Below are 24,926 nucleotides of genomic sequence, written 5' to 3'. Positions count from 1 at the left end.
AAGAGAAACGCAAAGCAGAAATGTCCTGCCGGGGCCGCAGGATCCAGCCTGGGAAATCGGTTTCCTTCCTCAGCTCTGAGGCCGGCCCACCAGCTTGCATCTCCCGGAGGTCTGGTCTCCCAGACTAACGCTCCAAATTCGGGGTGCCTGCGAGGGAGGGGGGAAAACCTCTCCCTCCCAGTCCCAGAAGGAGCTTCCAGGTCCGGAATTTGATCCCTTTCTGCCTCCTTTTCTCCCACCCTCACCCCCTCCTCCTAGCCCTCCCCCTTCCCCAAAGGGCGTTGGAAGAGCTTTGGCGCATCTGATCTTTCACCAGCACCAATTGAAAAATGGGTGCTTGTCACAACACAGATCACTACCTTCCGCGCTCCGCTCCCCACTGCGCGCTGCCAAGGGTCCCCCAAAGGCGGAGGACCAACTCCCGCCAGGAAGCCGTATCAGGGATGGGGGCGAGGGAAGCGGGAATCGTGCAGAACAGTCCCTCGGGGCCCAATGCATTCCCTCGGGCCTCAGCTCGGCGCTGGTTGTGGGCGTTGGAGGGGGAGGTAGGGCTGAGGCGCGGGCCAGAGGGCAGGGGCAGAGAGGTGGGACGGGGAGCCAGGCTGATGCTCGCTGCTGGAAGTTGCATTTGGGAGCCAATCTATAGGACCAGTCCTGTAAGACGTGCCTGACCGCTTGGAGGCCAGACCAGTGAATTGGGGGGCTGGAGTGGAGGGGTGTTGCCATGACAAGCTTTGGAGTCCCAACAAGTCACGAAGTCGCTCCACCGCACCCTGACATCTTCATCTCTCCCACTAGCGGAAAAAGACGCGGGAGCCACTGGCGGCTACCAGCGGGGCCTCTCTAGGAAGTTGTGCCCGGGTGGGGTGGGAGTGGCTGTGAAGGGGCCCGGGTGGCGCCTTGGGACTGTTCCCCCACCCCCAACCCCCAAGCTCCCTGATTGATTGGGGGGTAGCTTGACAGACGTGTCCTTCCTGCCCGTTTCCGGCGTCTGGCCGTGTCTTTTCCGCGTCGGGATCCTGTGCCCTCCGGGCAAACAAAAGCGGGCAGGCCGGATCCCCGCGAGGGGAGGGGCAAAACCCCGGGTCTTGGCTTCCAGACCTCCAGGCCTCCCGCGAGGCGCGCGCGGGGCGCGGAGTCTCTCCGACGCGGCTTTCGAGTTCCGCTTTCATCTCTCCGCCTGTCTTCACAGTCCTTGAGGCGCCGAGTCACAGTTTTGCCATGTCACACCTGTTCCCGATAGCCCCTTCCCAGAGACGTTGCCAGAAACTCCCGATCTTTCGCTTCTTCTATTGTTATTGTTATTAATATACACTTTTTAATTTTAGGCCAAACCCAAACCTCATTATGTGATGCTGGAGATCATATCTAGGTGGGCTCGAGCAAGGCAAGAGCCTCATCTGCTGGCCCATCACTCCAGTCCTCCCATCCTTCCAACCCAGGTAGGGATAGACCCTTAGGGTGAGTGTAAGGGGAAGGGGGTCAGCACCCACTGGCGCCAAGAGTGGCTTGCCCCTGACTTTTTGTCCCCAGAGATGGGCCTGCACCCACTGCCACCCCCTCACACAGCACACCGGACAGCAGCTCTTTCTCGAAACCATAATTTTACTGTTTCAAAGAAACTTTATAACTTATTTACAAAGTTCTTTTTCCCCATCCCTCCCCAAGATACAAAGCAATAAGTTAACATTCTCAATATAAAACTAAACTTTGACATAGAGAAAACACAAAACACAGTTGATTTCAATTGATCACATTTTCCGAATTTCACAAGTAAAATGTCAAGATTCTCATTTCACAAAGCATCAGGTTTTACAGCCACACACAACAAAACGGAAAAAAAAAAAGCTAAGCTTGTGCAACATGTTTACGGACCAATAATAATAACAATAATAATAATTAATAACAACAATAATATGTACAGCGATTCCATCCTGCGCTGGAGAACTGCACTCGAGCGGCAGCTGGCATGGTTCTGTGGTCCAGCCTCTGGGGAGGTTGTCGTAAAGCTGCTTTTGTCTTACTTTATAGTCCTCTGGCTCAGGGGCACTTGTTCACCCTGCCTGTTTTTTTTACCACTGCCCTTTGGGGTCTTCTTTCTCTTTCTCCCTCCGGAGGGAATTAAGATTTTCTTTCTTATCCAGGCAAAGCAAGGAAACATTCTTTTTGGAGATGAGGGTATTGTGTTAGTCTCATCTCTCTCTCTCTCTCTCTCTTTCTTTTTAAAGTAACATGAGACATTTAAAAAAGATGCATATCATTCGGCTCCAACCTCTCCACACCAGCAAAATACAAAAGTCACCATATAAGTTAAAAATCACCAGGTCCTCCGTACTTATTTATCCGGGTGCTTTCCAAGGAATCCCAACATGTGGACCGTGAGCTTCTCCTCACCCGCTGTAGAACCACAAATTGGCTACTGTTCAGTCTCGGGCCCAGTTCATTTCCCAATAAATAAAACCCCCTCCCTCGAATTCCCCCCAATTCCCGAAGGAGCTACACAGACGGTGAGGCAGGTCCAGGAGAAGGTCCAAACGGACAAAATATATATATACATATATACATATATATGTATATATATAATAATGTTTCCGTATCAGGAACCCAGCGGTCTGCGTCCCCCTCCGACCTGGTGACTCTTTGCAGAGGCCGTAGAATGAGGACAGCGACGGACGACGACGAGGACCTCAACTTTGTCAGCGCACAAATACAGAGCGAAGGGAGACAGAGACGGACAGGACAGAAAAGAGCCTTTGCTTTTTCTACTGTTCTGTTTTGCTTTTTTTTGTTCTGTTCTTTTCCTGATAGTTCCGCGCCTCTGCAGGGCGAGCGCCTGAGCGCCCGGGTCACAGGCGTGTCTTTGCTGCTTCTTGGATGAGGTGCGGGCAGTAGGGCTCGGGCCTCGGTAATGGCGCTGCGCAGAGCGGGGACTTGGGTAAAGGCGTGGGCCCCAGGGAAGTCACAGGGCCTGATGAGCCCCGCGCGGGCCTCCTTGCTTTCACTGTTCCTTCTTCTCTCCCTCTGGGCCTTCCTGGTCCGGCCCAGGGCGCACAGACGGGGTTGGATGGACTTGGAACCTGGAGGCAGACGGGCCGGGTTGGGGGGAGACGGGAAGGAGGCGGGTGGGTGCGGGCGTGCAACCTCACATGAGCTGGGGCTGCTGCATAGCTTCTTGGTGCGCCGAGGGGTACCACGACGTGTAGCTGGGGATATAAGAGCCCGCGCTACCTCCAGAGCCTTTCCCAGAGGAAGAATTGGGGTTCCAGCCGGGTGGCACCGGCGGGGAACCCGCTGACAGAGCCCGACCGTTGGCCAGCGCGCTACCCTCCAGAGCCGCCCCGCCCTGCTTCATCAGCTTCTTGAACTTGGAGCGCTTGTTCTGGAACCAAATCTTGACCTGCAAGAGCGGACAACATTGTGACTTAGGTTCGTTGTGCCCATGGTGGTCACAGGGAGACAGGGACTGCGGAGACAGCATTCCCCCACCGAGACACTCCAGACACTCCCGGACTCTCTGCCCTGGAGACCTGCTGGAGGAGCAGAAGGACAGCAGCACTAACAAGGAATCAAAAGCTCAGCCCCACTGCTGCTAGCTCAGATCTGCAGGGGTAACCAGCAGAGAGCCAGGGGGCGTGGTGGTAAAAGTGAGCCGGGACTGCAGGCTTGGGCTGCCAGGGACACAGCCTGCCCCTGGCCATCACCTGGGGGAAGATTCCGTGCCAACCCAATGTCAACCATCAACTCCAATATGACCATCAATAAAAGAATCAAGTGGTGGGAAGGGGTGGTGGAAGTTTATTTGCAATGAGACCCTTCTCTTTGCACCACCGTTTTCTACCCTTGATTTGCTTTGGGGCTATTTGAGGAGGGGCTATTTGCTTTGGGGCTATTTTTGTTCAACTTTCCATCTGGACTTAAGTGAACCTTGTCTTAGCATCTGTTTTGCTTTCCCCAGCTCTTGCTCCAGTTCCCACCTGGACGTTGGAAACCCATGCCAAGCTGATCCGAACCCTCCTGGACTTTCTAGGGTATTCAAAGAAATCCGGAAAGGAAGGTTTTTGCTTTGGGGTCTGATATGGTAGGTGAGAGGGTGGAGGAAAGGATGCCACCCCCCCATCCCCCCACACACACACCGTACTCCCACTCACACACCTGTGAGAAGGAAGAGCAGGGGAGACAGAGGGTCAGGAATGGTCAGGCCCAGGCCCAGAGTGGTTAGCCACACACTTGAAAGGCAAGCAAGGGATTAAGTCCCGAGTCTATTGTTCCAGTTGTTGGGGGCACGTGTGACCTCGGAGTTCCCAGACAAAACATGTAGGGAAATCTCCTTCCTGCGTCCCAGTCAGATTGTCCAGGGAAGTAGGTCCGGGAGGGAGCAGACGCAGGGCTGAATCCAGCGACTGGGTTAGGGCAGAGCGAATGAGGACAGGATACGCTGGGAGTCAGGGCTCAGAGGCAGGCAGGCGGATAGACAGACAGACACAGACACACATAGGAGACCCTGAGGCCCAGAGAGCAAAACAAAAACAAAACGAAGATCCGGGCGCGCAGGCGGGCCGCGGGAAGCCTGAATGGCAGAGGGGCGGTAGCGAGGTACCTGCGTCTGCGTGAGTCCCAAGGAGGCCGCGAGCTCCGCCCTCTCGGGCAGAGCTAGGTACTGAGTTTGCTGAAACCTCCGGTTCAAAGCCTGCAACTGCAAACTGGAATAAATCGTCCTGGGTTTTCGGATCTTTTTCCCTTTGCCATTGAAGCGAACTTCACCGCCTTCCACCACCGTGCTCTTCTCAGAGTCAGCCCCTGGAGGGACAGCAGAAGCGGGGCGTTGTTAATGCGAGGGACAGTCTTTAGTGCCGTGAGCCGAAGGCGAGTGGCTACCGAGGGGCAGCGGAGGCAGAACCCGGAGAGAGAGAAAGAGAGAAGGTTCAAGAAGAAACTCCGAAAGTCGGGAAAGGGGCCCAGAAAGTCCCGAGGGCCTGACCTGGGTCGCCACAGGCGGACTAGGGCAGTTTCCAGACACGGAGCTCCTGCCTTTTGCAGGGAAAATTTGCTATTTTTTGCAGGCGGTGGTTGAGGTTTAATTACCCTTAATTGCATACATTGTTTATAGCGCTACGCAATAAATAATTACCGAGACTAATACGTGCACATGTGGGTTTCTGCTTGCAGCCTGGCTCAGCGCACAGAACCACCCAGAGGCCCAGCCAGTGGCAAGGGACGCTCTCGGATTTGTCTTTTGCTGGATTAGTTGTGAGTTTGGTGAATTTTCCTTTGAATTTCTTTACTATGACAAGGATCCATAGGTTGATACCCGAAACCTCCGTTGCTCTGGCGCCCTCCCCACCCCCACCTCACCCCCTCCCTTCGTCTCTCTCTCTCTCCCTCTCTCTCTGTCTCTCCCTCTCTCTCTCTCCTTCCCTCCCTCTCTCTCTCCTTCCTTCACACCCTGGCCCTCCCTCTCTCTCTTCTCCCTCCCTTTTCCCCTTTTTATTTCCCTCCATACCGCTTCCTTTCCCTCTCCCTGGCAGGCGCACGTACCTGGATCCTCCAGGCGGCTCTGGGCGAGGCTGGCGCTGCCGGGGTAGGACTGCACCGAACTGATGTAGGGGCTGGACGCGTGGCTGCTGACCGAGTTGACGTAAGGGTAGCCCAGCGGTCGGGAGAAGGACGAGGCCGAGCTGTAGGCACCGTCGGGCTGAGAATGGCCCGCCGAGTGTAAACAGTGCATGGAGTAATGCCCGTGGGACATGGGAGAAGGAGACATTTGCTGGTTGGGCGGCCCAAACTCCATAAACACCGCCTTGCCCGATACGGGGCTGTTGAGACTTTCTGGCATGGTGGTCATGGTCATCTCTTCTCGCGGGGTCTGGGTGTGGGTGTCTCTCTCCTCTGCTTCCCTTTTGGGGGTCTCTGTGTTTCTCAGGACGGGAAGGAACCCAATTTAAGCGGAACAGGGGTTTTCACTTTCCATTCATAAGAAAATGGAGTTTGTCTCTTTGAAAAGTCTAAGCATGATGCTGCCGAGCTCCCCAAACTCGCTTCAAAGCTTTGACTCAGCCAAGGTCATAAATATTCATGAGCTGGTAGAGCTGATTGGTCCGCTGTCTTGCATAATCTCCGGGGATTGGTCCGAAGCGCTCCGGCTCCTCTGGACTAGCACGGGCGAGGCGGCCGGGCCTCGGGAGCGACGCGTCCACACTTCCCGGCCCGGGCTCTTCTGCAACGGAGCGCGCGGTTTGGGGCGCACAATGGACTGCGGCGCCCGCAGTTCTTCGGCCTCCCGCCTCCCCAGCGCGCCTTACTTCTCCCCAGACACCCGCCGGCGGCTCGGCACTGCCGCCCTACCCCCTGGCCCCTGCCGCCACTGTTTCCACCCTCTGCCCCCCGCCCCGACACTCGGGACACTCCCCCCCCCCAGCCCCTAGGCACCGCTTCTCCAAGGCCACCGTCACCCAGTTCTGCGCTCAGCCCGGGCGACTCCGAAAGGCCGGCCGAGGCCTCGAGCGTGGAGTGGCGCCCCGGGGGTGGGGGGGCCCGCTCGAGGCGGCCCACGGAGCGCGGTCTCCCCACCAAGGCATCTAGTGCCTGGTGCAGCGCTCTGCCCGCCGCGCCGCCCCAGGGCTCTGGGTCGCTTCTAGCACCCCCCTAGGTCGCGCGGGAGGCCCCCGGGGCGAACTCACTCACTCGGCCGCCGCGCCGCCGCCGCCGCTCCCTGGGGCCGGCTCGCATTGCTCCAGGCCCAGCCGGCCACTCCAGCTCGAGTCTACACCGGTCTGATGAAAGCACAGCGCGCCCAGAGCCAGGAACCCGCGCTTCTCCTCCCAGGAAAGGCGGCCGCACCGCCCCCTCCCCCCAGCACACACCCCCTCTTTCGCTCCTGAGCTGCCTCCGCCTCCCCCTCCCTCTCCACTCCCTCTGCGCGGAGCGCCCGGGGTTCACTCGCCCCGAGGGCGCTGCGTGGAGGGGAGCCTCGAAGCCGGCCGGCTCAGTTCCTTGGCTCGAGGGACAGACGCCAGGGGGGTCTTTTTCCGGCCTCTCCAGGTCTGGCGAAAGCACCTGGCCTTTAGGCGTCTTGAGTGGGACACGGGACCCACGCCCGAACCAAGCTAGTGGTGGACGCTCCTTATCTGCCTGTGGACAGGCTGCTCGTGGCCGTCCCGGGACCCGCCTCCTCTCTACTGCTCAAAGCGGGCACCTCTGGGCCTGTGGGCTGGGTTGGCAAAAGATGCCACCGCGTCTTCTATCTTCCGGGACTCTAGATACCAAAAAAAAAAAAAAAGCGCACAAAAGGGCCTCAACTCCCCGCCCCCCCACGCCGCACCGCTAGCACCCCACAGTCACCCCCGTGAGGCGTGGAGCGCACCACGCTGGCTGCGAAGGGCTGTTGGTTTCCCCATCCCACCAACCCCACGGTGAATCCCAAATTACTTTGTTAGGTAATTAGAAAGTGTTGATAATTATTTCTTTCATAATTTAGCGGTGTGATGGGAACGGGGAAATGATCTTGTGAAAGTTCACACGTGCAGATGTATTAGTTACTGATTCATTTGATTAAATGGTAGTCTCAAGTGCTCGGATCCGCAGCTGAAGGCGCCCCATTAGCATAACACTGATGTTTAATTTTCATACGCATAATTAGCCATATATTTAACACTAATAGCAACATGCAGCCTTTCAGCGTTAAACAGCCCGGGATTTGATCTGGCCTGAGCTGAACCTTCCCCGATGCACCTTCCCCTGTCTGGAGTGCGCTATGATCACAGGACAAACCTCTGTAATCAAGCGCATTTTGGCAGAGGGAACACCAATAAAAATGAACATTCAAAACAAATTACATTGGTGCTGTCGTTAGAGATATTAGTGGAAAAGCTTCTCTCTCTCTCTCTCTCTAACTTCTGTAGCAGCTGCTGCTGCCCGCGGAATTTCTCTTCTTGGGTTTAAGGGCATGGTGTCGGGGGTTGAAATATTTCAGGCGGCGTGGTTGGAGCAGAAAGAAAAACAAAAGCAAAAAAAAAAAATCAACAACCAATCATCCAAACCAATAACGGGTTTGCCAACGCCTAAAAAGATTTTTTTTCCTTCCCCTTAATCACCGAACCACACGGTGAGGCTTTGTAGCAACAACCAGTTAATGACTCCTCCACCAGACAACTCCCGGAGCCGCGCGACTCCTCTTGATTTCTGGCACTTGTGATTTTAATTGCTTCTTCCTAGCGCCTATTTTGGGGTGTGCAGTGTGGTGCGGTGTGCCCCGCAAAACAGCCGCCGGGATGCCTCCCGGGCCCCTGATGGCTCGCGCGCGCCTCGCGGGCCCTGCGCACGTAAGTGATCGCGGCGGCCGGCGCAGGGTCGGCGTGGGGATGGGGGAGCGGGGATGGCGCGTCCCAGTGCTCAAAACCTCGCTGGAGGAAACCCGACGGCTGGACCGCCGGGGCCGGTTTAGTTCAGACACCTGCAGGGTGGGGGAAGGGGACACCCAGGGCCTAAGGTCGCGACCGGCTCCCGGGCTCTCTGGCCCCGCACATCTGGGAGCAGCTCAGTCCGGAGCGGCGCAGGGAACCGACCGGGTGGGGCTGCCTCCCGGGAACAAAGGACCAGCACGAGCCCCCTCGGGAGATGGTTTCAGAGCCTTGCTTATTTTGGAAATGAGTTATATGTGGGCGAGGGAGTGTCTACAACTCTGGAATCATTTCTTGGCCCCAGAGAAGCGGGAGCAGAGACGGCCGAGCCAGGGCCCTCGGGGCGCCGCGGCGCCCGGCCCTGACTAGCTTCTCTCGCCCTGAGATCTTATCTCTACTGTGAACCCAGAGTGGACCCTTCCCGCCCCCCACCATTAAAATGACACCTGTTCTGAACCGTCGATTTACCTAGATCTTTGCCTGTCCCAACTCTAAAAGAAAACTCTCCATTTATCCGGAGCGTCCCGGATTCCCAGTGAAACCTGTTGGAGACCCCGCAAGGATCGGGCTCCGGACAGTGTTAGCCATAACCATGTGTGATCGGAATACCCCAAAGCCTGGGGTGAGGTTTGGGGCCAGTTTCCAGGCTAAGGGTGTGGAGGTCAGGTTTTCTGGGTTTTGTTTGTTTTCTTAATTTCAAAACGGAGGAGTTCGTTCTAACTTAGTTTGTTTCCTCAGGAGTGTAGGCTGGTGCTGGTATATATACTTTTCTGTGTATGTGTTATAATGTTTAAACTTTAGGTTAGCTGCTTTAATAAATGAGATTATAAACCTGTTCCATAAAAACCTGCGGCTCTGAATAATTGCTGAGCAAACAGCTTGTTATTCCAGTGACTGGTGAAAATCCTGTGGTACTAATAAAATTATTCTCCAGGAACCTTAGGGATAAAGTGACCATAGATAAGATCTGGGTTGAAATGTAATTGCTGGGAGAAGGGTGAAGCTTCCAAGCCCATCTGGGCCCTTTTCTCCTGCAGAGAATCCTAAACCTTCTCTTACAGCAGTCAAATCTCCAGGCCTTTGCTTGGCCAATTCTCCAATACGCCAAAAGTTTTTTCTTGTAAATCTTCAGCCCTTCCCTGGTCCTTCCAGCTCCCAGAGCCATTCGAACCCGTCTCCCCTCTGTCTTGATTCTACATCCCTGGATGCAGAGACCAGGAGCAGGAGTGGTTAGGTTAGAGGTGACCTGAGAATCCCAAACTCAGAGCAGCTCAAACTAGCCCCTTTTCCCCAGCATGCTCATTGACTTTGCTTTCCTCTCTCTGTCCCCTCTGCTCTGAGGGTCAAAGGCCACCTGTCATGATTCTACCAGTGGTCACATTTCCTGGGGTTCTGAAGCCCAGGCTACAGAGGCTGGCAGGTGTGCAAGACCCGCTTCTGCAGAAACCAGAATCTGCAAAACCAACGGATTGTTGTCTGTGGTCTAGTTGTTTTGCACCCCCTCTCTGGAGCTGTTTCTAAAACCATGGCCGGAAGAGGACTTTTTCCATGGTGTCTGCATGGAGTCCCACCCCTTTCTACTGAGAGCTCAGATGTGAACAGGTCCCAGGAGTAAGTGAAAGAAAGGTGGTTGCCCGCAGAAAGTTCACAATGTGTGTCCTGGGAGCGTCTACTTTCTAAAGCAGGTGGAGCTGCTGGTCAGGCTAATCTTAGTGAAGGCCCTAACCCTTAATTGTTCAGGAATCTTTTCTTGTGGTGGGATCCTTAGGGTCTCTGGGAAGCCCCAAAGAGGTCTGAGATGGGGAGAGGTTAACTTAGTGACTAGAAGGGTGCTGGACACTTGGTGGAGTGGAGGTTCAATGCCCCATTGCAACAGATCATTAAGCATATTGGGGAGCGAGCAGAGATGGTGGGCAGGGTCTCTCCAAAGTTCAAAGTTGCCTTTAGGATGGCAAGGGCAGGGTGGGATGACCACCGGGGAGCAGCTGCTGCAGAAGATTGGGAAAGTCAGGTTTTCAGGCCAGGGCCCGGTCCATTGCAAGGAAGCTCAACGCTGTCACTTGCACGCAAAATCTTTTCATTGCTAGAGGCTGAGCAAGGGAAGGGGTGGAAAGGGCTGGGGGTGACTATCCTCTACTAACACTCTCAGGGCAGCCCATATGGTACCCACAAAGTGGGGCGGGGGAGGTTTGCTTGGGGGCGAGGCTTTTGAAAAAAAAAACATTTCCAGCTCTCAGCTACATTGGGTTTTTCTCTGGGTGCGGGCGCTTGAAGTTCAGACACTACCACCTGCCCTGTCCCTTGACTCAGATGCAAGAAACACAGACACGGTGGGTTTAAATGGTATTTTTTTATTCAGGCAGATTAGGACAAGGATAAGCAAAGCAAGCTCTTTCTAGGAATCCGTCTTCTAAGTAGGGTGTCCCAACCCCCCTGAAGTTTTCTCTGGGAACCCGCGTTAGGCGCCAGGGGCCGCTTCTGACGTCGCCGCGTGGCTGCAGGCAGGTCTGAGTCGCTCCCGGCTTTGCACGACTCTGCGGCGCTTCCCCAAGGTGCTGTTTTAGGTGCTAGGTGGGTTACTACCGGACCTGCCCGTTTTTTTCTAAAAGTTTTCCAGCTGGATTTCAACAATTTGGAGGGGAGAGACTCCGCGGCCTTTCCGTGCGGCGTTTCAGTCCTCGTGGGGCAGTTTGGTAAGAATCTGCGCACCCCCCGACGTGATGAGAACCGTGTGCTCGAACTGGGCGGACCTGAAACGCACAGGGCAGCGGTTAGGAGGAGCGAGCGTCTGCGGGGCTGAGAGCCCGCGCTCGCCAGCGCTGTCCGACCAGCTTTTACGTCCCAAACCACAGAAAGCAATAATAGGAGAGAAAGCAGCAAACACCTCCGATTGTCGAGGGAGATGACGGTCCACGCATCCTCCAGGACTTTAAATTCAGGGGATCCCTCGGTTATGATTGGCTCTGTAAGAGGGAAAATATTTACTGCAAGGATCTAATCAGATTCTTGTCAAACATTGTTTCCGCTGATTATTAAAAAAAAAGTTCTTCCCCCTCTCTCCAAGTACTCCCCCCCACCACGGGTTCATGTTGTCATCTCGAAAGGGTTGATAATTGATGCTGCTTACATGGTGTACTACAAACTAAACAGTAGGAAGAGGAAGCGGGGCAATTCAAAAATGTATGAAGTTGCCTGGTTCGTAATTTTTTAGAGGAAAAAAAAAAGGGCATTTTAATCAAGCCTTAATTAAGACCCCGTGGATAATAACTACCCAAACACTAGTCCCTCTTATAAACACCAGTCAGTATTTTAGAAAAAAAAACACACAACATTTTTTGAATTTTTAAAACCTGTTCAAAACATGCATTAATCAGCAAATAACAATTTTCTTATTTCACTCTAATTGCTTCTCCATTAAGTCCCACAGTCAGGACTAGGATGCCTTTGGGGGTCTTAGGTGATTGGAATTTGGTGGTGACACCAATCACATGATCAGCCAGTATGTGGGTCTCCACAGAACACATGCTACTTGCTGACACAGGGAGCAAGGCGTAATCATGGCCTCTAGTTACTGGGTGCTCATGAAAACAAGAAACACACACATACACATACACACACACACACACACACACACACAAAACCCAACCCAAACAAACAACAAAACCAAACACCACATTATGCTGGTAACAGAATTAGAGGTTGGATGGTTGCCCTCCCCTAAATGTGTCGGTAAGTATTTGATTTAGGAAGATGGGGCTCGAGGATATTATTTAATCAGATTTACTATGCATGTGAATTATTTCATTACGCTGATTGGCTTTATTAGTCCTTCACGGTACTGCCTGGCCTAGGCCGGCGCTGCTTCTGCCTGGGAGTTGTGGCTCTGCAGAAGGTCTGGGCACTGACCTATGGTGAATGCCATGCCCTCCTCCATGAGTAGTTCGTTGTCATTTGCTGCAAAACAAACAAAACAGGAAGCGGTTGGCGGCCAGGGGGCGGTGGGAATAGGAAATGAAAGGACAGAGACCAGCTAGGGAGGGTTGGACTCTGGAAACACTTTATCATTTCTTTTTTCTTTTAGGGGAACAGGGAGTTTTCTACAATACTTGGTAGTGATGATTACCCGGGGATTAACATGGGCTCCTGGATCTTAGTCAGGCTGTATATTCTGCCCTTGGGGCCTTGACCCAAGGGAGCACTGGGAGAAGGGAAGGGAGCACTGAAGAGGGGGTGACCCAAGTGCTTTAGACACCTGTGTGGCTGCCCCTCACTTCTGCCTTCTGCTCACTTGTAGCTCAAGGCTTTCTCGTTGAGCTGGGCTTAGGCCTGATGACCTTTCAACACCCCAAAGAGTAATATATGTCTTGGAAAAACTGATATACAAAAGGAGGGAAGCCACCTGGGGGGGCAGAGAGTTTTTAACAGTTCCAAGTATGGGCCCCAGAAAGGTCCTTTCAGCTCTCTCACCTACACCTCTGAACTGCCTCTATGGGGTTCTCTATCCCATAGGGAGGTTCTGGCCCACTGGCTCTCTGGGGCTCTCTGAGGGGATAGTTTTGGCAGTAGTTACCCAGAGACAGCAAGGCCAAGGACCACTTTCCGCTGGTCTCTGCACAGGTGTGCACCCATCTTTGGGGGGATTCCCCACAGAACTGCCTTGTACCCTAAGCCAGCGGCATTCCCTTCTCATCACAGGGAACATACCCAGGCAGTAGAAAACAGGAGCGCCTGGGAAAGAACACAAGAGTGGGCATAATCTCGAAATCACTAAAAAGTACATGCTGCTAAATACATCAGCTGTCAACACTGTGTAGGATGTAATGAAGTTTAACCACAACAGTCAGCGGTTAGAGAGGGGGGTAGAAAAAGCAAAACAGAAAACAGCCCGATGTGCATGGTGCTGGCACACTGTTGCCGTGGCGGTTCTGCTTTCAGGAACTTTTTAACTGGCTTCTTTTTGTCATTTTGGGTTGACTTTTGGGGCCAAGCCCAAAAAGGTTCTCAGAGGCTCCTTTCAGTTCTGTGCTTCTTGTGGGCTCATGGGGGACCATATGCACTGCTGGGGACTGGAACCAGTGTCAAGAGGATACAAGGGAAGTGCCTTCGCCCCTGTACAATCTGCCCAGCCCACAACTGAAAAAAATTTTTTTTTGGTTTTTGGGTCACATCTGGCGATGCACAGAGGTTACTCCTGGCTCTTCACTCAGGAATTACCCCTGGCGGTGCTCAGGGGACCATATGGGATGCTGGGATTAGAACCCAGGTCGGCCGCGTGCAAGGCAAACGCCCTACCCGCTGTGCTATTGCTCCAGCCCCCAACTGAAAAAATGTTTAATTCATTTTTTTTTTCACTTAGTAACTTTTTCTTAGACAAATATCTCTTGCACCTTCTGGCTACGCAATCTTAAAAAGACAGAAAGCAAAATGAGCTTTATTTGGGGATCAAAATTGCTGGGTGCTCTAATCCTTTAACATATTGAGATTCTGGTTATGATTAAGTTGACTTTCCCCCACACCCATTCACTGTAGAAGCGCACAGAGATGAGAGTGTGGATCAAAGTTAGAGGAAGAGATTGGGAGCCAAGTCACCTTATCCCAATTTCATTCAAACAAACAGCTTTCAAATTAACTTTCTTACCATGGTGCCAAATTTCTGGATGTCCGTGAAAGTAAGATCCTATCCCATGTCCCACAAAATGTGGACAGACTTGCAAACCATTCTGATGAGTTATGTGACTTTAAAAGTGACCAAGAAAAACAGTTTGATTAGATATCTTTTAATATGCTTAGATGAAAATAAAATCTCTTTAAAATAGTATCTGAAAAAGAAAAGTTATATTTAGAATCAGATTATGATGTTAGTTTGTTTTCATTATACTGAATAATTTAAATGTTTGCAGTTGCTTGTAAGAACTCCCTTGGGATAAATGGGGGGTGGGTGGGTGTTACTGTATCTAACACAGTGGTTTGCTTCATTGACTTTGGTACACATTTAAACAAGACTAAGTTATACACAAAATGTGCAAATGCGTATACACACACACACACACACACACACACAAACCTACAACCAAGAGACATGTGTATCTAATGCAGGTCATAAAAACCTGCCTGCTTTGTTTGGACTTCACAAAAGAATTTTCCAAATTTGGGAACTATTTCTAATTTGGGAACCAAACAAACACTTTACAATCTATAAATGTGTCTTCCTTCTTCAATATTCTTTTATTCTGGTCTATTTCAAAACCTAGATTTTGCAAATAGAAACACTCACCCAAAAGGCCAAATCTGCTTTGCCAGTATTCCTGAAACACTCTAAAACTTAGTGATCATTTAAGATTTCCACTAAGACCTATTACGTTATTAAAATTCATAAAAATGCTTCTTAGTCACTGTGATGCTTGAGAAAAACTAGTACCTACAACACAGACAATCAGGGAAATGTGTTTATTTCCAGTAGCACCAGAAAGATAAGAACATATAAACAGCTAATGGTTTATATATTTTGAAGTGGATACAGGGTCTAATAGCTTTATTATAACCATATTAATGGGTGGGGATTTACAAGACTGCTATTAAATCCTTAACAGATCCAAAGTTCTCTAATCTTTCGGGGGCCTGAGCGTTAGTACAGCAGGTAGGGTGCTTGCCCTGCATGCAGCTGACCCAGGTTTGTTTTCTGGTACTACATATGAATCTCTGAGTCCACCAGGAGTGATCCCCGAGTGCAGAGCCAGGAGTAAATCCTGAGCACTGCTGGGTGTGGCCCCAAAACGAAAAGCAAAACCTGGAAAAGTTTTCCAATTCCAATAGAATTTTCACAGACCCTAAGTTCAGTTTAACATAGAACTCAGACAGTGTTAACCAGTGTCTTTCATGGACTTCCTTTATATTTTGTTTGTTTTTGGGCCCACCGCACCCACTGATGATCAGAAATTACTCCTACCAGTGTACAGGGAACCATATGGTATGCCAGAGGCTGAACCTGGGTTGGCTGTGTGCAAGGCAAGTTTGTCCTATCTGCTATACTATCTCCCCAGCCCTGAATATTTTCTTTTAAATCCTCATCTTCAGACCTATAACGTCCCTTCCCTTCATAGACCAGAATGTCACTATTAATAGAAGAGTAACTTCTTTTTTTCAGATCTTATTTTCATGGAACTTACAGTACAAAAGCTATTCATGTGCAAAGTCAGTGTTTTTATCTTTTACTTATTTTCACTTTAGGCACCATGACTTACAATATTGATAATGGCAAGGTTTCATGCAAAACACATTCCAACCAGAATGTTAGCTTCCCTCCACCGTGTTTGAGTGTCCCCTGCCCCCAATATTCTCCATCCCTGCTATAGTCATATGCTTCCCATTAACGACCAGTTCTCATTTTTTGCTGCCTTTGAGTATTTGCTTCTTTACTGTGTTATTTTATTTTCATTATTTTATTTTATTTTCACTTTGGGTCATACCCAGTGATGCTCAGAGGTTACTCCTGGCGGTGCTCGGGGGACCACCTGGGATGCTGGGAATCGAACCCGGGTCGGCCGAGTGCAAGGCAAATGCCCTACCCACTGTACTATCACTCCAGCCCCTACTGTGCTGTTTTATATACGTCTTATGAGATCATTCTATATCTGTTCCTCTCCTGACTAATCTATACTTTATGGTCACTATTGTATCTTTGCACTTCGGCCGGGAGGAAGAATTTTCTCAAAGTGTTTTTATTTGTACAGCACAAATAATTTCTGAATAGAGACTAAAAAGTGAGGTAGATGGCGGATAAGAGATTATTTATTTTTGGTTTTTGGGTCACACCCAGTTATGTGTGTGGTCATGTGCAAGGCAAACTTCTTACCCACTATACTTTCTCTTTGGCCCCAAATGAGAGATAATTAATAAGACATTAATCTAGATTATTTTTACAGTCATGGATTCTACTAAACCTGTAATTCATTATTCCAATTCCAATAAACCTTAGTGATGAGTGACAACACTCTATAAACTGTTCTCCTATGTTCTTTCCTTTAAGGCTAGCTTTGGTTCCTAGAGATTTAATTGGCAGAAATCATCACTACAATTTAAATGTGTGTTGAAATTGTAATCTGTTAATTTCCCATTCCTCCAGGAGAGGAAGAAATCCCACTGTGAAAAAATACTTGGGATTCCCTCCCCTGATGCTGGTTCTCATTCCTCTTCATAAAAAATGCTGTACGATTACTAGGTAGCTAAAGATATTCAAGAGCATTTTATAATTTACTGCCTGGATCCTACTGGAACTTCTGGATACAGGGGAACCTAGCATGTATGTGTCATGGATGCAAAGGCCAGATTTCAAGGCTGGGTGGGAAGAGCGAAAGAACAGAACAAATTGGGATGGAGAGATAGTGTAGAAGCTAAGGCACTTGCCTTGCATGTGGCCAACCCAAGTTTGATCCCCAACACCACATGGTCCTCCAGCCTCACCAGGAGTGATCCCTGAGCACAGAGGCAGAAGGAAGCTCTGTGCAGTTGGTGTGGCCCCAAACAAAACAAAACAAAACAAAAAATAATAGAAAAAAAAATTCTTTACTTCCTGGGTTGATTACCCATTTCAATATTTGACTCCCAGGAGCTAAGTATATGTGTCCCTCTGTTTTACAGGGTCAAGTTTGCCTCTTGGATTGATAGTTTTTTAACACATAGGCAGTGGCAATAAATTAGATAAAATCTCATTTATGTTCCTAATTACTCTTTGAAAGCATGCCCTTTATTATTTAAGGAATACAAGGGAAGCACACCTTTATTTACCTAGTTCTAGAGTTTACATCTAACTTCACAGAGATACTTCCAGGTGACTGGCAGAACAGAGCACCACTCACACATGAAAGCAAGAACTTAAAAATAACTCTTACTGGCTGGGGAAGGAGAACTTAGCGTGAATGTCTCCTGACTGGTGTGCTGGGGAGACAAGCCAGATGGGAGGGCAGCAGGGGCCCAAGGAAGGGTCACTAATTGTAGGATAACATTGGTTTGTCCTTCCTCCCTTGCCACAAGGAGTTTAGGTTTAAGTGCTCTGGAGACATTCCCATTCCTTTGTTTACATGTAAACTCTTTTCTGCACCCTCCTTCCCAACCAGTTAATCACCTTTTCCCTAATCAGATTCTGTTATCTTGTAAGATCAGATCCTTCTAAGGACTCTGAATTTGTATTGTAAATTAGTGTCTTTGTATAGTTTACCTTAAAGCAATGTCCTTTCTGTATGGACATAGGAAGACAGTTAATATTACGCTTTGTAACTTGGGAGTTGATTGACTCCAAATAATATTTACTCCTGGGCATCTGCTTTCTCATCTCAGTTGCCCTTAGTTCCTAGCACCCCAAAAGCAGGATCCCGACGAGGGACGGAATGAACCCAGGGCAAGCTGTGAGCTACCCTGGCATCAAAACAGGCCAGGCCAAAGAGCCACAATACTCAACTATAAGTTGAGGACATGATCATGGACAAATGCTGTCATGATCCAAAGGTAACGACAAAATTAGGACCCTGTTGGGGTTAAGAAGATTAACCTGACCTGAGGACTGTGGTCTGGAATGTATAGTGGGATGTCCTCAGGAAAAACCAAACTTTATTATCTCTTACTGTGCTCATACAGAATGACATTGCCAGAAATATTAGAAGTAGATTTGCTATAACTATTTAAGCAGATTACTAGCTCACACCCTGACACACCCTTGTTTGGACCCCTACCCTTGAGCGGATCTTCTTAGATGAGATTTTGTTAATCTCCTCGAGAAATGGTTTTACCCTTCTTTGTTGATTTGTTAATGTACAACCCACCTTTGTGTCACCACCCTATGTAATTTGCTATATAAACTAAGACTGTGGTGCACTGAGGAGAGACAGAGGAAGAAGACAGAAGAGACAGAAGAAAAGAAGAAAACAGGGGAGACAGAAGAAGAAGACGACACACGGGAAGACATAGAAACATGGGAGAAGACACAGAAGTAGGGGGAATGAGAGAGACAGAGAGACAGAGAGAAGCAGAACGGGAATGGAGATTGGAATAAACTGCAACTGATACCGACCAGCCTGGCACTCGTTCCTTCCTTCGCCTGTCCATCTCCATCAGCATCCCCGGGGTGGGGGAAGCGGCGTGAGACTACCGAACATGGGCGGCAGGAGAGAGAGATAGAGCCCCTCTGGCCCCCTCCTCTTCTGTGAACACACAACTGAAACCAATGTTATCCTACAGCTAATGTCAGCCTTCGTCTGGCCAGGCCTGATATCTAAATACCAGGGTCTTCTGACTCTGGGTGTTTCCCCATTAAATCTGTCTTCTTTTCACTAAAACCCATGAAAAAGAACTCTCCTGTCTTGGCACGTGTGTTCTGATATTCTCTAATGAAAGAATCTCTAAGACAAGTTGATGCTTACCCCTGAGCCTGAGCACATTTGTGAGCCCAGGCCTTTCCTCAAGGATATTTAGGGGTGGAGGGAGGGGAGAGGAATGAGGAGGCAGGAGGATTTTTTTAATAAGGGGAATTTGTGAACTTAGTTTAAAATTATATTATATTATTACCATTCAATTTTTAGTTGGAAAATATATCTTTCCTAAGGCATTTCATTTTGACCATTTTCTTCCCTTTAACTCCCCTTCATGAAGCAATTTTTCTCAACTGAACTAATGTCCAGAAAAATTAAAATTCTTCATATACTTCAACTACGTTTTGTGACTAGGACTACATTCCCCAAGAGGGCAGAGGCGTACTATTGTTAAGCACATACTCTTCTACAGAAATAAAAAGGCCCATGGAAATAGTTTTATTACCATTCTTACATGAATCCTATAAAGAATGCTAATCTCTAAATGGTCATATCTTTAATTAAAGAATCGCAAATGGCACTGTTTTTCTAAGTTATAAGATTTTACTGTAACATTCCCAGATTTTTATTTCAAGCAGCGATCTTTGAATGAAGGAACGCACAAGTCCAGAGATTCCATCTGATGACAAGGAATGTTTAAGTACAATTAGTAATATTTTTGAAAGCCAACAACTGTTTTCTGAAAAAGCGGTGCATTTTTTTTTTTTGTTTCAAACTGGATCACAAATTACTGTATTTTTCTTACAATAATGCTGAAGTTTTATTTGAGGTTTTCTGTTTCTGAAAAGCAGACATGATGGATTGAAATAAAAGATAATTTATTGCAATGCTTACTTTCATGCGCAGAGAGAAGCAGTGTAATTGTAATTTACAGTAGCTGTCAAGAAAAATCCATCACAGATGACATTAAAATGACTTATTTTGCCTGAGCCACTTATTGTTTAAATGTGCATAATCTAATAGAAAGAGATTATTTTTTAAAATCTGCTTTATAGTCTTCTAAATTAATATCAAAACATATACTTATGAATTAAACATTAAAACCCATTTATTGATACTTTCATCATGACAAGTACAACTATAAGTTTAGATTATTTTTGATTGAACTGTCACATATTTGTGACATGAATCTACACATTCACAATATTCTCATATGTATAGATGATATCACCTAGAAATAATCACAAAAATACTGATTTAGAGAGCTGGGAAGATCTCAAAGGGCTGGTGTGGAAACATTGTAAAGCGGATGAAGGTACAGTGAGTATAACACAGTTCCATGAGGCACACTAGCTATCCCTTATGGAACAAAAGGGTACATCAAGAGCTCTTATCATTAAACTATTTTAGCCAGTACTTCTTTAGAGAAATCAATCCTTCAGGGTTCAGAAGAGAATTTTAAAATGTCCCATAAAGACCACTAGGCTTTTGGCAGCATACTGCTACTAAAAGATGCGTGAATGTCCTTTTTGTGCTGTATCATTAGAGGGAGGCAATGCAAAAGATGGTCACTATCTTAAAATAAATGAGCTTGAGTTGAGAGATGTCTGTAAACCTTCAGTTTATAATGATTCCAAGTACTTTTGGCTTTAAGGTGGGGACTGTTTATTTACTCCCTTTAGATTCTGCCTGAATAAGGAAAGGCAAAATAATAGATGTCCAGAAACACTCCTGTAACACATCAGAACAAGTATTTGTTAAAACCCGGGCCAGTTTCCTCCCTAGAGTTAGACACAAATCACCTAAATAATGAAATGTATTAGGGAAGGATAAAAAAAGTTCCTGGTCTATTATTTTTCACACTTTTGTAAGTGTAGTTGTTGGGACTGAATTGGGTTTTCAAAGGCGCTAGTACATGCAAATTTATACTCTGTGAAATCTGACCTTTGCATCCCGATAGCTAAAACCCAATGTCACTTTCAATTCTACTCTTCTTCTTCTGCTGCTGCTGCTTCTTCTTCTTCTTCTTCTTTTTTAATGTGGCTAGAATTAATGTAGTGCATATGTAATGAAATGCATTATCCTGCTTGGAGATTTATCAGATTTTCCGACTGAATGCTATGCTTTGCTAGTACTAGCTGGAGTTCACCTGCATGTTGGTGTGGCGTGTGGCTCTTTTTTGTAAAGAGTTAAGTCGTACACAAAAAAAGGGAACAAAGGTCAGCACCCAGCCGCCACTTGAATGTGAGATTTTTCTTTTTATTCCCCTTGATGTATACTAGGCTCTGTGTTATTAGTCTTAATGATGGAAAATTGTAGTGTTGATACAAATCTTTTTTTCAAAGTAGTAGGCGGGAGCTCCATTTGTTAGTAAGTTTTTTTGTGACTAAAAGCCATGGACAGTACATTTATGTAGCAGTAAAAGGCCTAGATGCTCTTTCCATAGCAGAGCTAATTATTCCTACTGTGACCTTACTGATCTAGCCTGTTCCTAGTACATCTCATCTGCACGCCTGTTCCTCTGTGTAGATGGTGTCAGAGAATATGAAAAACCCTATAATGAAACCATTTTCATGATGGAGAAAGGCTACTGGAGTTGCACTTGCTACAAAGAGGCTCAATTATATGAGTAATTGTGATAATTTTCTACATTCATAGCCTTCAATGGGGAAAAAAGAATGAGAGCCACAAAGGAAAATTACTTTAACAAGAAAGTACAGAGAGTAAAAATGGAAGAAGAGACAAAAAGGGGAAAAAATAACCAGAAAAAAAGTTTAAAAAATAGATCTGGAGGGAGGAATAGCGAGACAGGGAGAACAACAGAAATGCTCCAAAGCTCATGTGCAGCTGTGTTGCACAATTAAATTGAATTTTTTTTTTCCTGCAGTTGATGAATGTGACTACTGCAAATGTGCCTCTGTAGTTAGCTATCATTTGTTGTTCCGTGACAGGAAAAGGATAATTACCTCTCAGAGAGAATCAAAGGCTGACATGCCCTTTAGACACAGCCATGAATGCAGAGCTCGATAGAATGCTTGAATAAGAATCTAGTGTTCTCTGCCCCCTTCTACTGAAGAATAAATTTTGTTAAAATGCAAGAGCACCACCAGTAAATTTGTTGAACCCTAGGTGTTCAAAAATATGAGGTACATCTATCGACTCATCCCATTTGCAAAAATAAAACTGCATTTTGAATTCATTTCTATTATATTCATGGACAGTAAGATAGTGAGATATGCATTAAATTTCTTTTCCCAGTAGGGGTCTGATTCAACATTTCCTATGAAAGAACAGAGAGACACTATCCTTTTTTCCCAGGCTAGTTAGCCTATAATTTAAAACTGTCAAAAACACAATTTTGTTCAAAGTCTTCAATAAAAGCTTCTCAGATATAACCCAAAGAGATTTTACTAAAGTTTGATTCAGACACTGTTACAATATTTTTAAAGCCATAAATACATTTAACTGATATTTTACAGCCTTTTTCTTAAAGTATTTGAAGGCTTACAAAGAGAAAAAAAGGCCGCATCCTTTCAAGGTGACTAAGCCTCCGATCCTTTAGACAAATGGGAAGTACTCAGGTTCACATTAATGAGAACAGGACTTTAAAAGATACTGATGTGATCATCTTTAACAAAAATTTGTTACTTTTATATGAAAACACATATTCTGCACATCTGCTTCAAAACATTTCTGGAGGACAAAGATCTAAGAGTAGGTAACAGATCCCAAAATAAAGTCTTGAATTCAGAAAATGCACATATATTCAAAAAAGCACGCATAGAATACTGTATGTACAAAAAATAAACAGTGGTTTGTAGGAAAAATGAACCAGACACAAAAAAGGACACCCTTCGCAAGCTGTGTACTAATCCACTTACTTGAAAGGTAAGACTTGCCTGAACTAAGGTTTTTTAATCTCTGTGTTAGAGCAGGAAAGCGTCTCACTTCCTTCCTATCGAAGATGTAGCTTTTCTCCTATGTCATTACCTAAGGACTGGGATGCTTATCCCCTTCTTAGGTACTTTCTTTCACATTCTGTGTGACTTTAAGTAATGGAAGACTAAGGAGGCCCACATGTCAAGCTGAAACTAAAGCAGTCACATAAATATTGCTTGCTGCTCCTACAAGTTTCTGTCCTGACCCTGGTGGAATTCATTTTTTTTTTTAATATACTTTTTTTCTTAACCTAGGGAACAACATGCCTGGCAGTTCACATAGTGATATCAGACTGAAATGATGACTCTGAATCATAAAACGTGTCATCAACTTTATACCAAGCCACCAATAACCTTTGTGCCATTTGCCAACCCTCCCTTTACTTGTCAGTGTAAGGCTTACCTGATTGTGTTTCCAATTACAGAGAAGGGAGCCCCTGCCCTGCAGGCTGCAATTGCTTCATCTCTACACCTCTTGGCAACCTCCACTAACTTTTTACCACATTCATCCACATTGCCCACCAAAAAGGTTTCAGAGGTGTCTCCATGGTATCCATTGTAATAGACCTAAACACAGGCAAAAAAATTTAAAATGTATCCTTATTTAAACATCTACTGTAAAAGAATGCACTGGATTCATTAATTACTTGGGAGATTCACATGGTTCCATAGGAACCCGTTTGGAATTACAATCAGGTTCACCTATAAAGAGGGAAGAAATGAATACACTAAGAACTTGTAAAAAATTAAAAAGATGCCATGCAAGACTTAAAAAGAGATACATAAGGGCTGCTTCAGCATGATCATTGGCATTTTATGGTAACACTGTGATCCCATACTTTATTTCTAAGAAGATGAAATCAAGTATGCAAAAAGTGACCCAAAACATTGACGCATAGTGACCATAGGAGATGAGGAGAACTAACTTAGAAGTATTTAACATACAGGATAGTTTCTTCAATGTCATGAAGATACAAGTGCTAAATAATAATAAGAAGAAATAAGACAGACATATCAGTATTAGTACAGATGGCAGAAGATTTAGTTACAAGAATTGAAGGGGCTTAGTAATAGGAATGAAATATGTTATAGAAAAATCCTGTCTAGAAGTGAAAGCCTCATTGTAAATTCCAGATAGCAAAAGGATAACAGAAAACACCACATATGGATTTTTAAATAATTATAACAAACAGGCTTAAGAATAAAATTGCAGAAAACATCATTTTATCAGTCATCAATGATTCAGAAAGCCCTAGAGACACGGTTCATTATAAAAATCAATAATTACTAAACACTATAATAAATATATAGAAGGCAGAGGAGACTGGTTGAATATTGATCCTTTTCTATAGGATGGAATTTGCTATTTTGCATAAATTTGTTCTTTGTAATTTCTTCTTCTTTCCTTCTTGTGAAGTAGAATATTAAAAATGTTAAAGAATCACAAATCTTTATATTCTTTGTATTACAAAAATTTCTTTTATACTTTATGAGTGAAGTAAGAAAGATATTTATAGACTATTTTTTTCCTCTTATAAGTCAGAAAACTTGGGCATAGAAAGTTACTTGTGTAAGGTTAGTTATAGAAGTAGATGCAAAGTAACAATTACTGGCAAATAGTTTCATTATTATGTTCAAATTAATAACCGTGTAATATGTATTGACATATTCCCATTTGCAATCCAAGAGAGTATAAGTTTTGATTTTATACACAAGTATATAACATTTGCTAGTATAAGAATACTACTCTGAAAATTTGGTACTCAATATTTGCATAACTGCTACATAACAAAATGTATTTTTAAAATATTTATTTGCCATTCATATTATTTTTTGCCAATTTTCAAAATGACAACTTGAAAGGTTTAATATATAATGGAATTTAATACTTTTTTTTTTGTCTTTTTGGGTCACACCCGGCTATGCTCAGGGGTTACTCCTGGCTCTGCACTCAAGGATCACTCCTGGAGTGCTTGGGGGACCATAAGGGATGCCGGGGATTGAACCCAGGTCAGTCACATTCAAGGCAAGAGCCCTACCTACTGTCCTATTGCTCCAGTCCAGAATCTAATACTTTTGAAAGTCTGTGGTTTAAAAAAATATTATAAATTACCTATTATAAATAATTTATAATTTGATGTTTATACTACAAACTATTCTTGTTCTGTGCTTTCTTTATTTAACAAATACTAATTTAGCAACTACTATAGGCATCAAATTGTCAATTTTTTTAACATTCAACTTTCAAGAGGGAAATTAATCTTGTTTTGTGATATAAATGGGTAAAAATA

At 46.4% G+C, this 24,926-nt stretch overlaps 2 protein-coding genes and 1 long non-coding RNA gene across 11 annotated transcripts in view; 1 reads left to right on the top strand and 2 right to left on the bottom strand.

Moving 5' to 3' along the window:
• The window catches only part of LOC129399651 (uncharacterized), an 8,123-nt gene extending 2,460 nt beyond the window's left edge, over positions 1–5,663 (top strand). The window contains exons 2-5 of one of the 2 annotated variants that reach the window (XR_008627217.1): positions 1,329–1,442; positions 3,956–4,078; positions 5,167–5,247; positions 5,526–5,663. This is a non-coding gene — a long non-coding RNA (uncharacterized LOC129399651). The remainder of the gene's footprint in view (positions 1–1,328; positions 1,443–3,955; positions 4,079–5,166; positions 5,248–5,525) is intronic. The other variant, XR_008627216.1, reaches the window with a different exon arrangement.
• On the bottom strand, positions 1,588–6,825 carry DLX1 (distal-less homeobox 1). 3 transcript variants are annotated; one of them, XM_004601151.3, is made up of 4 exons: positions 6,682–6,825; positions 5,536–6,214; positions 4,598–4,797; positions 1,588–3,397 (listed from the first exon to the last, which is right to left on the bottom strand). In XM_004601151.3, the coding sequence occupies exons 2-4, from the start codon at positions 5,846–5,848 to the stop codon at positions 3,143–3,145; spliced, it is 768 nt and encodes a 255-aa protein (XP_004601208.1). In that variant the 5' UTR covers positions 5,849–6,214; positions 6,682–6,825; the 3' UTR covers positions 1,588–3,142. The 3 variants fall into 3 exon arrangements, with proteins under 3 accessions (XP_004601208.1, XP_054976183.1, XP_004601209.1); XM_055120208.1 differs by having other exon boundaries at positions 6,678–6,809; XM_004601152.2 differs by lacking the exons at positions 4,598–4,797; positions 6,682–6,825 and having other exon boundaries at positions 3,184–3,397; positions 5,536–6,391.
• A 3,906-nt stretch (positions 6,826–10,731) lies between these two features.
• METAP1D (methionyl aminopeptidase type 1D, mitochondrial) overlaps positions 10,732–24,926 on the bottom strand; it is an 88,750-nt gene continuing 74,555 nt past the window's right edge. For 4 of the 6 annotated variants that reach the window (XM_055120204.1, XM_055120205.1, XM_055120206.1 and 1 more), the window contains 5 exons: positions 23,039–23,202; positions 14,035–14,132; positions 12,303–12,350; positions 11,281–11,359; positions 10,732–11,146 (listed from right to left, as the gene is read on the bottom strand). In XM_055120204.1, the coding sequence (XP_054976179.1) occupies positions 11,068–11,146; positions 11,281–11,359; positions 12,303–12,350; positions 14,035–14,132; positions 23,039–23,202 (468 nt within the window). In that variant the 3' untranslated portion in view covers positions 10,732–11,067. Of the gene's footprint in view, positions 11,147–11,280; positions 11,360–12,180; positions 12,351–14,034; positions 14,133–23,038; positions 23,203–24,926 lie in introns of all 6 variants that reach the window. The other 2 variants (XR_008627214.1, XR_008627215.1) reach the window with 2 other exon arrangements.

Source organism: Sorex araneus, chromosome X, assembly GCF_027595985.1.
Source record: "Sorex araneus isolate mSorAra2 chromosome X, mSorAra2.pri, whole genome shotgun sequence".
NCBI lineage: Eukaryota > Metazoa > Chordata > Mammalia > Eulipotyphla > Soricidae > Sorex > Sorex araneus.
This window is presented reverse-complemented; position numbering and strand designations above follow the sequence as displayed.

Bases quoted from the DNA above. Each gene is read 5' to 3' on its own strand.
- DLX1 (XM_004601151.3), bottom strand. From the start codon at position 5,848: ATGACCATGACCACCATGCCAGAAAGTCTCAACAGCCCCGTATCGGGC. The intron at 4,798-5,535 runs GTACGTGCGCCT...CTGTCCCTCCAG, and splicing joins GAGCCGCCTGGAGGATCCAG to GGGCTGACTCTGAGAAGAGC. The intron at 3,398-4,597 runs GTACCTCGCTAC...CCGCTCTTGCAG, and splicing joins TGGGACTCACGCAGACGCAG to GTCAAGATTTGGTTCCAGAA.